The sequence below is a fragment of the Chenopodium quinoa genome, unplaced genomic scaffold, assembly GCF_001683475.1.
Source record: "Chenopodium quinoa cultivar QQ74 unplaced genomic scaffold, ASM168347v1, whole genome shotgun sequence".
Lineage (NCBI taxonomy): Eukaryota > Viridiplantae > Streptophyta > Magnoliopsida > Caryophyllales > Amaranthaceae > Chenopodium > Chenopodium quinoa.
In genome coordinates this window covers 3,247,817-3,261,727 of record NW_018743955.1, presented here as the reverse complement: position 1 = coordinate 3,261,727, position 13,911 = coordinate 3,247,817, and the positions used below count along the sequence as shown (strand labels likewise).

Here is a 13,911-nt window from a genome sequence, read left to right as displayed (position 1 = left end):
AATTCTGTTAATGGGGCCCACTCTCCAATTTATAATTTTTTTTTATTGATTTTTGCGCGTTGTAAAATGTTCCGTTAAAGGTTTTGGGGGCTATTTTGGTTTTAAAGGGTCTAAATTGAGCTACTTCCTCTCTTTTGTCATATATTTAGATAAAATTTCTTATGTCAAAAGATAATACTTATATTTGTATATACATTATGAAACTTCAATAATAATATTATATACATGCTACTATATATATATGCGTGTGTGTGTGTGTGTGTTATTTAAATTATTTAATTCTAAAAGAAATTAATAATCTTGTATTTAATTGGCTACCGCTATAATTTATTATCCTACACGGCGCACTAAAAAAAATAAATCTTACGTGGCTATCTAAAAACTTGTCATATATTTAGATAAAATTTCTAATGTCAAAAGATAATACTTACAAAGTATATTTTTATATACATTATGGTAGAGAATATTTCAATCATCCCACACTTGAGCCCCACTGTGATTATACACTTAAGCATGGTGGCGTCTAAAGGGAAGGAAGCTAGAGCAAAAGAGTTGCCAACAAGTTTTAGGAATTTGAAAACTGTTCATAGGGTGAAGGTTACACCCCTTCACGATCCATGAGATTGCTAACTCCATAGTGGTCCTGAACCATGACTAAATATTCAGGGATGAAGGTACAAATCCAACCTAAAAGAGATTGAACCTACCCTAAATAGGCCTCTACTTTATTCTTCTCATATTCATGTGCACTTTCTGACTAACATACAATCGTTAGATTAATCCTAACTTGTTTAATCTATGTTGGTTGAATATTAATGCACAAACAAATCTATTATTGGTGATCACTGAAATTAAAATTACATTAGCCTAAATTCAATTTATTAATTATCTTATTAAGCGTGATTACAAGTACAAATTCCATTTAAACATGCAAGAAAGGGCGTAATCAAGCAATAGCAATAATATCAAGCATCATAATAATATTATAACAACAATCATCATCATAATAATCTCAACAAAGCATAATAATATTAACAAGATCCTGGCATGATACTAACATGATTAATAACAAATCCGAACATGTCACTAAACAATAAAAAAAATCAAAGATTTAGACCTAACATGATAGAAGAAAATAGGAAGCAACCTAAACATGATACTAGAAAGCAATAAATAACATCCTAATATGATACTAGTAATTAAAATAATTTAAGCATGTTTTCTACAAATATATAGCAATAAAACAACTTACTTTGTTGCCTCGTATCTCTTTATATCAGAACAATACGCACGTTAGTAACTTCAATGAAAATATTGATATGTCCATTTTATATAGTAATTTACCCCCGGTCCCTTGGTCATAATTAGTAGTGTTTTTGGCTTTTTCGAGCCACTTTTATTACTAATTGGTGTTTTTGTAATCTTTGTTGAGTTTTGTAGGGAATTGCACCTTTGGAGCATTTTCTCGGGTTTTTCATGGAGCGACTACGGGAATTAGAAGAGCACGACCATCTTTGAAGCCCAAGGCCAGTTAGAGTCATCGAGCCGGTGATTAAGGGCTCGGTAATCGGGATACCGAGGTACTTGGACCGAGTATTCAAGACCCGAAGAGGAAATCCGGATTGGGCCGAGGAATCAAGCCCAATCGAAGTCCAAGCCTCGAAGAGAAGCAAGGGCTCGATCGGGCAAGCTAGCAAGATCGGGCGCGACGTGCAATGTTGGTGCGTGGCCTAAGGCGCGCCCGATCGTGCGAGCATCTAGCTCGATCGGGCGGTGCTGCTGAGAAGAGGCACGAAGAAAGATCGGGCGCGTGTTTTTCTCAGACCTGATTAGTTTAGTTTTAATTTTTGTTTTGAGGAATGTTTAAGTACGAATTATGTACGTAATTTTAGATTACCTTCTTTTTTAGATTTTTTCTCTCTACTTAGGATATTTTTCTCTCTTAAATTCTCTCTCAACTTTTGTTCTTAATTACTTCCATTAATTCAGATTTCCTTTGGTAACAATTTCTTCTCCTTTAATTTCAATTATTTCACTTACTTCTTTGATTATGTTTTATTTTATTTATTTGATTAGTTTAGTTATGATTATGTCTGAGTAGTTTCATTCTCGGGTTTATGGGGGTCCATTATTAATATGAAGGGATAATTTGTTATTATTGATTATTGGTATTGCATGATAATTTCTTATTGAATTGTTTTAATTCTTTGCAATTAGATTATGAATCGAGCAGATGTAATTTGATTGTGAATGTTTAGCAATATTGAATTGATGAATCGAGCAGATGTTAATTTAATATTAAAGTCTATTTTTAATAGGAACTTAGATCTAGTAAATTGCGAGAGCCTGTTAGATCTATGTTGATTAATAAATTGCGAGAGCTTGTTAATCTTGTTATTTGTACAATGTTAATAATTAATTATTATGTTTTTATCCCGAAATATTAATTATTGGTGAACCTGTGACCCTAGACTTCCTTATTATTGTTTCTTTTCTCCCTAAACTTATTCTTCGTAGTATAGAATTTATTCCAAAAATATTGGCTACTTAGATAATTTAGATTATAATAATTAATTAGGAGTAAAAAGACTTGTTTCCCTATGGAGTTCGACCCTACTTCCCTATCTACTTTAGTTAGAGGACTTAGGTATTTACTTTTCATTAGGGGATACGACTTTACCCTGTCAAATATTAAATCAAACAATTAATTTAAATAATTGAAATAAGGATTTTGGACCAAATCCTCATAAATTATCAATGTTTCACGTCTACGGCGAAGGCAACTTCGAGCTTGGCTAGGTGTGTCAAGAACTTGTGAATGCAGTATTGTACGTGTTTGAAAAAGGCTAAGCTTAGAAAGAGGGAGAAATAACAAACTATTGCTTAAGAGAGAGAAGAGATGAGAGTTGATTATTTGAAAACGGAGAATAAAGACCTTATTTATAGAGAAAACAGTCCCGAAACGATCGGAAAAGATCAAATTCGATTCGGAGTAAAACTACTTCCATCACAGTGCGACAGTGTCCATCGCGGCGTGATGAACCTGTCGTTTGGCGATGGTGCTGAAAAGATAAAAACTCTGTCCAGAGTCCTTTTCCTAATATAGTTAAGTAATTAGACCCCGTATTTATCATAATTAAAACCAGATTTAATCTTTAAAACACTTGTTTTTATCCAAATAAAATTCTTTATTTTCTAAAAAATATAATTATTAATCCAAATTCCACTAGTATATAAAAGAACCTTCTAGATTATTCTAGTAGATTAAAGTTAATCCTAATGACTTTAGGAATAATAAATAATGGTCCATCCACTTGATCATTGAGCCGTATATAAAACTCATTTCAGGTCCAATTTAGTATTTTGGTCATAACTTCTTCATTATTCATCGGAATTGTCGTTGGAAAACTCTTTTCGAACCCTATACAACTACACTATTATTGGACCCTTATCATGGATCAAACTAAACTAGACAGGACATCTTCCATAAATAGAGCACAAAAAGAAATATTTTCAAAAACATGAAGAATTTTTTTTATTAAAACAACCACATCACAAGACTTTTCACATTTCACCTTATTCGTAATCAATGACGTGAAAGATATTTATCACTGGAATTGGTTTTGGGGGAGGCACAATTAGGTGTCTACAATTATGAAACTTCAATAATATATTATATACATGCTATTTTCCATCTAAATGTTGTCCAAAACTAATTTTGATATCCCTTGCATTATGAAACAAAATTTTCACAAACTAGACCTGGCTTCACTAGCAGAGCCAAAGGGGGACAGCTGTCCCCCCACTTCCCAAAAAATTAAAAAAAAGCTATATATATATTATTGTGTGGGAAATTATAAGATACAAAGTGGATGGTGTGGTGGAATTCTTTACAAGAAACCAAAGTTGGAACCATGTTGTATTCTTTCCATTTTTATGTGTTTTTTTATTTTTATTTTTATTTTTTTTTATTTTTATTATTAAATGAAAATCCTTCCAATATATTTATTAACAAGTACTAATTTATTAACATAATTGTAATTGTAATATTGCATGAACAAAACCCCTAAATTATTATTGTCATTGAACTTTAGTGTAGTATTTTCCATTCACTTTTTTTTTTTTTTAAAAAATGTTTAAAAGTATTCCTTTCATTTTTCAATTATTAACATACACACACACATATATATATTTAAATAATAATTTAAATTATGATATTGCATGAATAAAATCCCCTAAAATAAGTTTGGCATAGGAAATTATAAATTATGACTATTGCATTTAATAACCTATATTATTTAATGTTCGATTTTTTTTCAAAATTCCGAACTCATAAGCGATTATTTTTGGAGTAAAATTTGATATATGATGTTGAACTTTTGTTAAGTACTCGTTAACTATTGAACTTTCTTTGTATTTAAGTTTTGGTGTTTTTTCTCGGATATTTTGGTCAAATTATATAATGTTCATTTGTCTCCCCGATTTAAATTTCTGGCTCCGTCACTAACTGGCCTTTAGCATATTGTCAGTGTTGGAGACTTGTGATTTATCAGGCTTATAAAACAATTATATAACCAGTCAATCAAACTGGATATGAGTATATGACTAGGTTTTAGCTTACAACTATATACCAAACATGACCCACGTACGACTCCATGGGCCATTGAAATTATTATAAACAAACCAATAAATCTAGAAAGAAAAAAAATCATTTCTCTATTGAGTTTAATTTTCACTTTTAAGTTAGTAGCTATTGAGTTTTTCATTTATTACCCCATAAATCTGTTTGTTGAAAAATGTAAATACATTATCTAGGGTTAAGTAATCAATAATTTTAAAGTTACCATTTAACACAACCAGATCTAAATTAAGTTACTGATCGTATCTAAACTCCATATAAAATACAATTGCAGTCTAAAATGGTAGATAAGACAAACCAATCTATAGCTTATTTAACCGTTAAATAAACAAATCAGATGGTGACTTTATCATAAAACTTCTATAAATGATACGACATCTTCCATTAGAATCACTTTTAATCTCAGTTCTATTTATTTAAAATTAAAAAAAAAACCCTTTTTTCACAAACTAGACCCATAGCATCTTGTGAGTGTTGTGACCTAAAAAAAGAACAATTATACAAGTATAAAGAAGAGGGAGGGAATGATTGAAATGAAAAAATGAAAAAAACCCAAAAAATTTAAAGAGACAAAGTTGTCCCTCTAAACATTTTGGCTTTCCCCCCTTCTCCAAAAATTTTTTCTTTCTCTCAAAAAAATCAAAATTCCCCAAATCATATTCCTATTCCTATTATAATGGAAAGACGACCAACAAAAAAACAATTCGAGCGACTTCTACTTCTTCTGTAAAACCCTAACTATCCAAATCCCCCCTTTTTTCTCTACAAAACTCCCTCTTTCTCTCTCCTTTTTCATTTTCCCCCTTCAAAATCCAACATACCCAGTTCAATTTTTCCTCAGATTTCGATCTTATTTCAATTAATAGATCTATAATTGATTGATTGATTGAATTTTTTCATCGCAATTTCATCGGTTAATTGTTTAATTTTGTGCTGTAATAATTTGTGTTTTCACTGTTTTTGGAATTTTTTTGCTGATTGAAATTTAGGGTTTGCTTAAAGTTTTAATCTTTCGTGATTAATTGAAAAATTAATCGAGGCTGGCGAATTTTGAGGTGTAGTAAATGGCGGATCCGCCTGGTCTCCGCCTACCATTTTCTGGGTTGGAAGCCATTAACGTTCAAAATTTAGGGTTTCGAAGATTTGTTTTGGATAGTTCTAAGTCATATTTGATAGATAGAGAAGAAGAAGAAGTATGCTGAGCGTGGTTAGAGTGCACCTTCCGTCCGACATTCCCATTGTAGGTTGTGAGCTTTCGCCGTATGTTCTTCTTCGAAAACCCGATAAGAGTGTCATTAACGAGGATGTTCCTGAGACTGCTCCAATTGATGGTCAGTTCTTAAGATATAAGTGGTGAGTTGTATAATTTATGGTTTACTAGTTTGTGTATGTATTATACTGTAATAGTTTTCGTGTTTGTATTAATTGAGATGTCATTAATTGAGATGTTTTAATAATAATTTGATTTTTTATCTATGATTTTTGTAATGTTTTGAATTTTTTTTTTCCTTTGGAAGTGTGATTTTTTCCTTGTATGATTTTGATTTTATTGAGGCAAGATTTTGTGAATTTATTTGTAATTCAATGTATCTTGAGCTTTTTGTTGAAATAGGAATGACCGTCTTTAATTGGTACCGTATTGTTTAAAGAGAAGCTTTTCTTCTCATGTTTTTTCCCCCTTGTTTAATGCAGATTTGTTTAATTTCTTTGCATTGGTATGTCATTTGTCTTTCCCTGTTGAATTGCAAAAATGTTGTGGTTTCGGAACGCATAGGTGTATTTGCTATTATTTTAGGTTTTTTTTTAAAAAATAAGTATTTGTAGCTAAGCTTGCTAAGGTTATCATGGGATTTTGATGTTTGTCACTGTTGATCAGCTTTTAAGTGGAATTGATGTTTGTCACTGTCAATCATTGATCGTGTTACATGCCAGATTGTTGCCATTATTTGTTAATTTTTTTTTATAAATTGAGTTGCAATTTCATTCAAGCATGAGTGTGGACAATATTTGCTGGTCAATTCTTCTATAATGCGTTTCTATAAAGAAGCCTTCAGATGTCATGTTTTTTTTTTGGTAATGAATCAAACAATTGGTTTTAGATGTCTTGGCCTTTACTAAACAGTTCCTAATTCTAGCTTGTGAAATTCAGTTTGCCATTTCTTCCTTTTATGCAACTATTTATGAAGTTGAAGGGTCGTAGGTTTATAAATAGTTGTAGAAGAGCAGAGAGCTTGGTAGTCACAATTCTTTAGTTTCTTTTAATTTTCTAGTCTTCTCTCTCTGGTTGTGATGTAGCTGATGGTATTGGTGATATAGCTGATAGCATAGTTTTGACGCTTTTGTTAACTTTAAAATTTCTGTGTCGGACGCCTGACACTTTGCTGAGGGTATGGACTTCTTACCTGACACCATGCCTTTTACCTCTACCCCATTTTCGTTAACTAAACTGAAATCAAAGGGGAATCAAAGAGAATATCATACCTCATGGGATTGTGTTCGAAAGTGGATTGAAGTAAGCTTAATTATTGGAACTAGCAAGTTGTGAGCATCTGTTTTAAATTGTGGAAAGACGTATTGTAAACAAGAATATATTTTGGCACCCGGCACCTATAAAAATCCTGGGCCAAATTTAATGTTGGCCTTTGTTATTATAATGTTAGCTTTATGCTATCTTTGGATAATTGATTTGCTTTGCTTTGCCCAGTGAAAACTATAAGTAAAGTGAAACCAAATGTAAGAATAATTTTGTATATACTTTAACCTTCTTTCTTGAATGCTCATTAATGTCAAATAATTTGCTATATATTTATGCAAGGTAAAATTGGGTTGAATATCTGTTTTCATGAACATTGGACAAGGGGTGTATAAATGAGCATGCTTTTTATTACCCTAGTCGAATTTTTATGAATGTGATTGTTTGGAATAATGGTCAAGCTTCATGTGGTTATATAACAATCTTTTGAAATGGAAACTTATCAGCAATTGATATATTTTTGGTTAAAAATCAACATTTTGTTCATGCACATAAATAAACTAGATTTTCATCAAAGGTAACTTATTGAATTATTTACGAGCATACATGAATTAGTATTGTAATGTTCATGTTCCAGCTTGAAATTTGTACCAAAAGTCTTTAGTGTGTTTACATCAATTTGGTTGTTGATGATTGTGTGAATGTATTCTCTATTTTCTTGGCCTATTTTTCACTTTGCTTGTGAGAGAAAAGTAAAATATACTACTGTTAATTTATGATGGGACAGTCATTTTTCATAGAAAGCAACTTAAGGAGGGCCAATGTATAATATAGGTCTTAGTGGTTTTAGTTTGTGTTTCCCCTTTCATTGTAATCAGTACAGGTGTCTTAAGGTTTTCTTTGCATTGTGTGTATAGTATGTTATGGTCCATAGTGCACTAATAATGATTGACGGTGACAAACATCAATTGTAATTGAGAGCTGATAGGATACCAAGTTTACTATCACCCGATCATCAATTTATTACTTTATTAATATCTGGTGCAAATTCCATGATTTTCTTAGCAAGTTGTTATTTTCAAAAACAAGAGCCCAAAAACATAGCAAATACCCCTATTCGTCCGAAAACCACAACGTAGTCGTGTTTCAAGGGGCTAGATAGCCTAATTACATACCAATAGAAAAATACTAATCAAACTTATATTAAACAATGAAAAGTGAGAAGGTATGCTGCTCTTCAGACAATAAAGAACCGAGTAATGATCGTAATTGTTCAGATTTTTTGCGTATCTGTGTGGGTGTCTTGTTGATCTTAATGTTGAGCAGCTTCCAAAATGGATTTCTGAAAATTGGTTAGGATTTGCCATGACTGTGCCTTAACTACAGTTATTATAACTTTTTTTAAGTTTAAAGGGAATACTGTTTTGTCAAATGAAGCATGTGCCAATTGTAATTGTTTAATTTGTATTGTTTTGATGCAAGAGGGTTCTATAAAGGATCATTGTTGATGTTGTGGTAATTAATCAGTCTGAACAGTTTGAATTGATCGGGTAATTCTCTTACATAATTCCTGATTTATTTATGTGTTGTTAACAGGTATCGTATACAGAGTGACAAAAAAGTTGCTGTTTGTAGTGTGCATCCGACCGAGCAAGCCACTCTGCAGTGTATTGGTTGTGTTAAGGCCAAGATCCCTGTGACGAAAAGCTACCATTGCTCTCCCAAGTGCTTTTCAGATGCTTGGCAGCATCATCGTGTTTTGCATGACCGTGCTGCCAGTGCTGTGAATGAGAATGGGGGTGAAGAGGAAGATATGTTTGGACGCTTAAGTAGCTCAGGTTCTGGAGTTCTGAGTGCCGGCTTGGCTCCTTCTGCATCTAGCCCCAACTTGACCAATGGCTCCACATCTTTATATCCTGTTGCTGTTACCCAGAGGAGTGGCAGTGAAACATGGTTTGAAGTTGGACGTTCTAAGACATACACACCATCCGCTGATGATATTGGTCATGTTTTGAAATTTGAATGTGTTGTTGTAGATGCTGAGACAAAGCAAACTGTCGGACATCCAATGACGCTTACTACATCTCGGGTCATCCCTGCACCTACACCGACACCTCGTCGCATGATTTCAGTTAGTGGCGCAGATGTAATGGGACATTTGGATCCTGATGGGCGTATTGCATCTGCCGGGACATTTACTGTGGTTTCATACAATATATTAGCTGATGCATATGCCACTAGTGATACATATAGTTACTGTCCTTCGTGGGCCCTTTCCTGGCCTTATCGCAGACAAAATTTGTTGCGAGAAATTGTTACTTATCGTGCAGACATTGTATGTCTTCAGGAGGTACAGATGTTTGCTCCTAACTTAAAAGTCCTTTTTCATTTAGTTGTTAGTTTGTCAATTGTTTATGATGATATAGCTTACTATGACATTGCTTATTAAATCTTAATGTATAATAAAAATTGTATCTTCCAAAAAAAGTTTTGGTTGGAAGGAGTACGGAATTATAATATTAGACCCTTTTTTAGCATAAAAAACTAATTTAGAGAACAGTATAACCAAAGTTTGTTCTTAAATGTTGGCCTGTGTTTAGTTTGGAAGGAATTGCAATAGATTTTCTGAAATTCTCGCAGTACCTTGAGACTCTGCGCACTCATGATTATCATTTTAGATATGCTTATTAGACATTTCTTGCTTGCTAATGATGGCTACAGCTGTTTTGTTGCAGGTTCAATATGATCATTTTGAAGAATTCTTCTCTCCTGAGCTTGACAAGCATGGCTACCATGCTCTATATAAGAGGAAAACTTCAGAGGTATACAATGTATATATTCTGATTTGTTTTTCTGTTAAAACCCTCTATTCTTCTAACATCATTTTGTTGATTTCTGTAGGTAACTCATACAGTTGATGGTTGTGCCACATTCTTCCGAAGAGACAGATTTACCCATGTAAAAAAATACGAGGTCTGTTTTTCTCTTTTTATTGACAATTTCTTAATGTTTCAGATTTGTTGTGTTCTGATGGATATTAGCCTTGTTTATAGGTCGAGTTTAACAAGGCCGCACAGTCTTTAACAGAGGCTGTAGTTCCTACTACCCAGAAGAAAACTGCTTTGAATCGACTTGTCAAGGTAAGTGTAATGTCTTCTTGGTATGAAGTATATGTTATTACATACAATTTTAATTATTAGTTTTGTTTTCGCTTAACTTGTATTTATGTTATAATTGAACTTGAAATCTCTTGTGACTTAATTTGTAGGATAATGTTGCACTAATCGCCGTCTTGGAAGCCAAATTCAGTCAACAGGGTGCTGATACAACCCCTGGAAAACGACAGCTTCTTTGTGTTGTGAGTACCAATTACTTTTAAAATCCTAATTCTTTTTAAAATAATTCTTATGTTAGGAATCATGCATACTTTTTATTAATAACTCATCATAAGAGGCTTGTGTTTGGACCACCATTGATTTTGTTATCAGAGACCAATTCTTGCATTAAGAGGGATCAGAGGGCATAAAGGCTATTACAGTTTTAAAGCTGCACAGGGTCACTTCAAGTTTAGTAGCCTTGGAAAGATTTATATCTTACAACCAACTATGAAAATTTACAATTTTGTGACTTTTGGTGCTTAGCTGCTGATGTTCTTATTTACATTCCAAACTCTATTTAAGTGTCTCCTTTGTAGTTCATGCTTTATATTGTTGATAAATCCTTTATTTTTCTAAACTTTATATGATTGACTTGATTATTTAATTTGCTTGGACTGATAACAGCATTAATCAAACTGTTGCAAGGAAAGTGCTCTACCTATTTTATGTATGCTCATATCTTCCCTAATTAGCTGGCTGTTGTACCTGTTCTTTGAGGTAAAGGGAGTACGGAGAATGTTGAAGTATTAGGCTACACGAGGACTTGGGCAGGGTTCTAGACCTTCTAGTAGTCGTTGGGAAAGTCTTTAGGTTTGTCTCCATTAAATCAATGTGTTTGTGTATCTAACTTTCAATTTGCAAGCTGTGGCACTATAATGCCAATGAAGAAAGAGATTAACTGCTTTTAGGACAGCTGAGCATAATTTTTATTCTCCCTCGACAACCTTTCTTACTGTTCATGTTTCTCACTTTCTCGAGGTCTTTATATGATTTACGGGGAATTGTAACTTGTTCATTTTTCTTGTCGTGCAGTCTTAGATCTAGAAACACAAATGATCTGAATTATGCAGAATTTTAATCATCATGTTTTTGTGTTGTCTTTTTTATCAGGCAAATACACATGTAAATGTGCATCAAGAACTGAAGGATGTCAAACTTTGGCAGGTATGCGAAGCAAATGTTCTGTATCTTTGTCGCCGTTCTTTGACTATTTCATTTAATATATATAATAAATTGTTTTCAGGTTCATACTTTATTGAAAGGGTTGGAAAAGATTGCTAATAGTGCTGATATTCCAATGTTGGTGTGTGGAGACTTTAATTCAACTCCTGCAAGGTCTGTATACTGCTTTCTTGATAGTAGTGTGTTCGGAATGTTGGTATTATTTGAAATAATATGAGGATTTATCGAAAACACATTTTCTGCCTTCATTACAGTGCTCCTCATGCACTTCTTGCAATGGGTAAAGTTGATCCACTACATCCCGATTTAGCCGTGGACCCTTTAGGAATATTGCGGCCTCATACAAAGCTTGCACACCAGCTTCCACTGGTAACATTTCAGCACCAACATTGTGCTTTTGATCTTTCTAATGTCCATGGCTTTTATTAATTAGCGATAACTTGCAACTTCAGGTCAGTGCATATTCATCCTTTGCAAGAGGGATGGGACCAGCTTTAGAGCAGCAAAGGCGGAGAATGGATCCTTCAACAAATGAGCCCCTATTTACAAACTGCACAAGAGATTTTATAGGGACCCATGATTACATATTCTACACAGGTAGTAGATGATGCTTATTGTATAGTTTTTGTGGGCTATTTTTACTTGTTTAAATATTTGCATTGAGAGTTCCTAATCCATATTTGCTGAATTTGTGGTTTCAGCGGACTCTTTGACGGTGGAATCTTTACTTGAATTATTGGATGAGGATAGCTTAAGGAAGGACACAGCTCTTCCTTCTCCAGAGTGGTCTTCAGATCATATAGCACTTTTAGCCGAATTTCGTTGCAAATCAAGAATTCGACGTTAGCACTCGAGGGGTATGTGACACATTTGCCTATCCTCTGCCCCTCCCAAAAAATAAAACTTTTATTGTATGGTTATACCAATTTAATAGGAAAGTTTGGGTTTATGCATAATAAAGCTCCAATTGTTCTAGACCAATTTTTTAGGAATAAAAGTTAAGTGTTTAGATATTATGAATTGGAGCAAGTATCCTGTTGTGTACCTGCAGGATTACTGCATATTTTGGTTTGAGAATTTATGGGCGATTTTAGCTAAGCATTATACTTTACGAATGTGATTATACTGTTTATATGTTTGGTTAAATTAGTTGTTTCTATTTTAGTCTGCTAATGAATATTCTTCCATCAACAGGCTGCCTTGAAGATATGTTGACAAAAAATTGACGAGTTGATGGATATATCTCTTTGGAAGTCATTTTAAGAATGGTGGTTCAGGCCTGTGTTCTTCCCCAGGTATTATCCACCTCATAGGGGGTATCCGGCTATGATCTGCCCTGTATCATGTTTCCTTGTCCCATAGAAAATATGATCCTATTCAAATTTTCCTTTTTTATAATAGAAATTATCACAGCTTATCTGTGGGCTCGATGTGAGTAGTGATGTTTTTTTACCCTGTCAAGTTTTTACAACAGCAATACAGTAGCGTTTGCAATTCAGATGGGCTCACTTCTGTAGGTTTCTTGTATTTTTCTTAGTGGGTAATAGTCTTCCCCCATTTTTCTTAGTACAAAAGCAAGATAACAAAGATACAGTTGATTATCTGCTTCTGTCAAAATATAGTATCATAGTCACCCCAGTTCCTTTTCAAGGTGCAAATACCTCCTTTTTTTACAATATTTTTCTTGTCTTAGATTGATCTTTGTGTTGGTTCCATATGCAAATTGTTTCGATTCCTTTTCACTTTGTATGGAACCCTATTGATGCCAATGGGATGCTGGAATTCATCGTATTATAGCCATGTTCAAAGTTCAGGAATGGGTTCCTTGGATGTCTGTACCTGTAATGTGGAAAATGGTTTTTGGACATTCAAAAGATCTGTTTATGCAATTTCTTCTGCAATTTATCTTTTACAGCTCTTATAATTCCCATCTGTCGTACATCAGCAGACTAGCAGATAAATTAGTTGAACATCTCTGCAAGTGTTTACAAGTCAGGTTATAGGGCTGTTAATTTAAATTAATTAATGTGCAATTCTGTCTTAGAATACAGATACTTTTGGAATTTGATTTATTTGTTTATTTCTCTTACGTAGAATTTTGTACCATATAATGTCTCTTCATTTTTGACCCTCGAATAGGTGAAAAGTCAAATGGTGTACTATTACAATAATAGACTAGATGATGCTGATAAAATGACAAGACTATTCAGTCATGGTTGGTTTGGGGTGTGGCATTTTGCGTTAATAGTGATAAATATATACTATGTATAGCTTGTGATAAGTTATTAATTGTAGCTTGTGGATATTCTGAACGAAGAGAATTCTATGCGTTGTGATAAGTTATTAATTGTAGCGTATGATAATAGTATGAGCTTTATAAGGTGCTGAAGTTTGGCTTGTTTGTGTTCTTACATTTGGTCGTCGTTAGTGTTCCTAAATTTGACGTGAGACCTAGTTTG

The 13,911-nt window shown here is 33.3% G+C and overlaps 1 protein-coding gene across 1 annotated transcript; it reads left to right on the top strand.

The window, feature by feature from the left end:
- Positions 1–5,178: 5,178 nt before the first annotated feature.
- On the top strand, positions 5,179–13,353 carry LOC110689191 (carbon catabolite repressor protein 4 homolog 1-like). The gene is made up of 12 exons (XM_021865918.1): positions 5,179–5,992; positions 8,709–9,462; positions 9,848–9,934; positions 10,014–10,085; positions 10,166–10,252; positions 10,381–10,470; positions 11,381–11,434; positions 11,514–11,605; positions 11,707–11,821; positions 11,905–12,049; positions 12,154–12,309; positions 12,647–13,353. Exons 1-11 carry the CDS (start codon positions 5,835–5,837, stop codon positions 12,297–12,299), a joined length of 1,800 nt encoding a protein of 599 aa, XP_021721610.1. The 5' UTR covers positions 5,179–5,834; the 3' UTR covers positions 12,300–12,309; positions 12,647–13,353.
- Positions 13,354–13,911: the final 558 nt, after the last annotated feature.

Coding starts and splice junctions, on each gene's coding strand:
- LOC110689191 (XM_021865918.1), top strand. CDS start 5,835: ATGCTGAGCGTGGTTAGAGTGCACCTTCCGTCCGACATTCCCATTGTA. Junction 11,606..11,706: donor TTTAATTCAACTCCTGCAAG/GTCTGTATACTG, acceptor CCTTCATTACAG/TGCTCCTCATGCACTTCTTG. Junction 11,822..11,904: donor TTGCACACCAGCTTCCACTG/GTAACATTTCAG, acceptor TTGCAACTTCAG/GTCAGTGCATATTCATCCTT.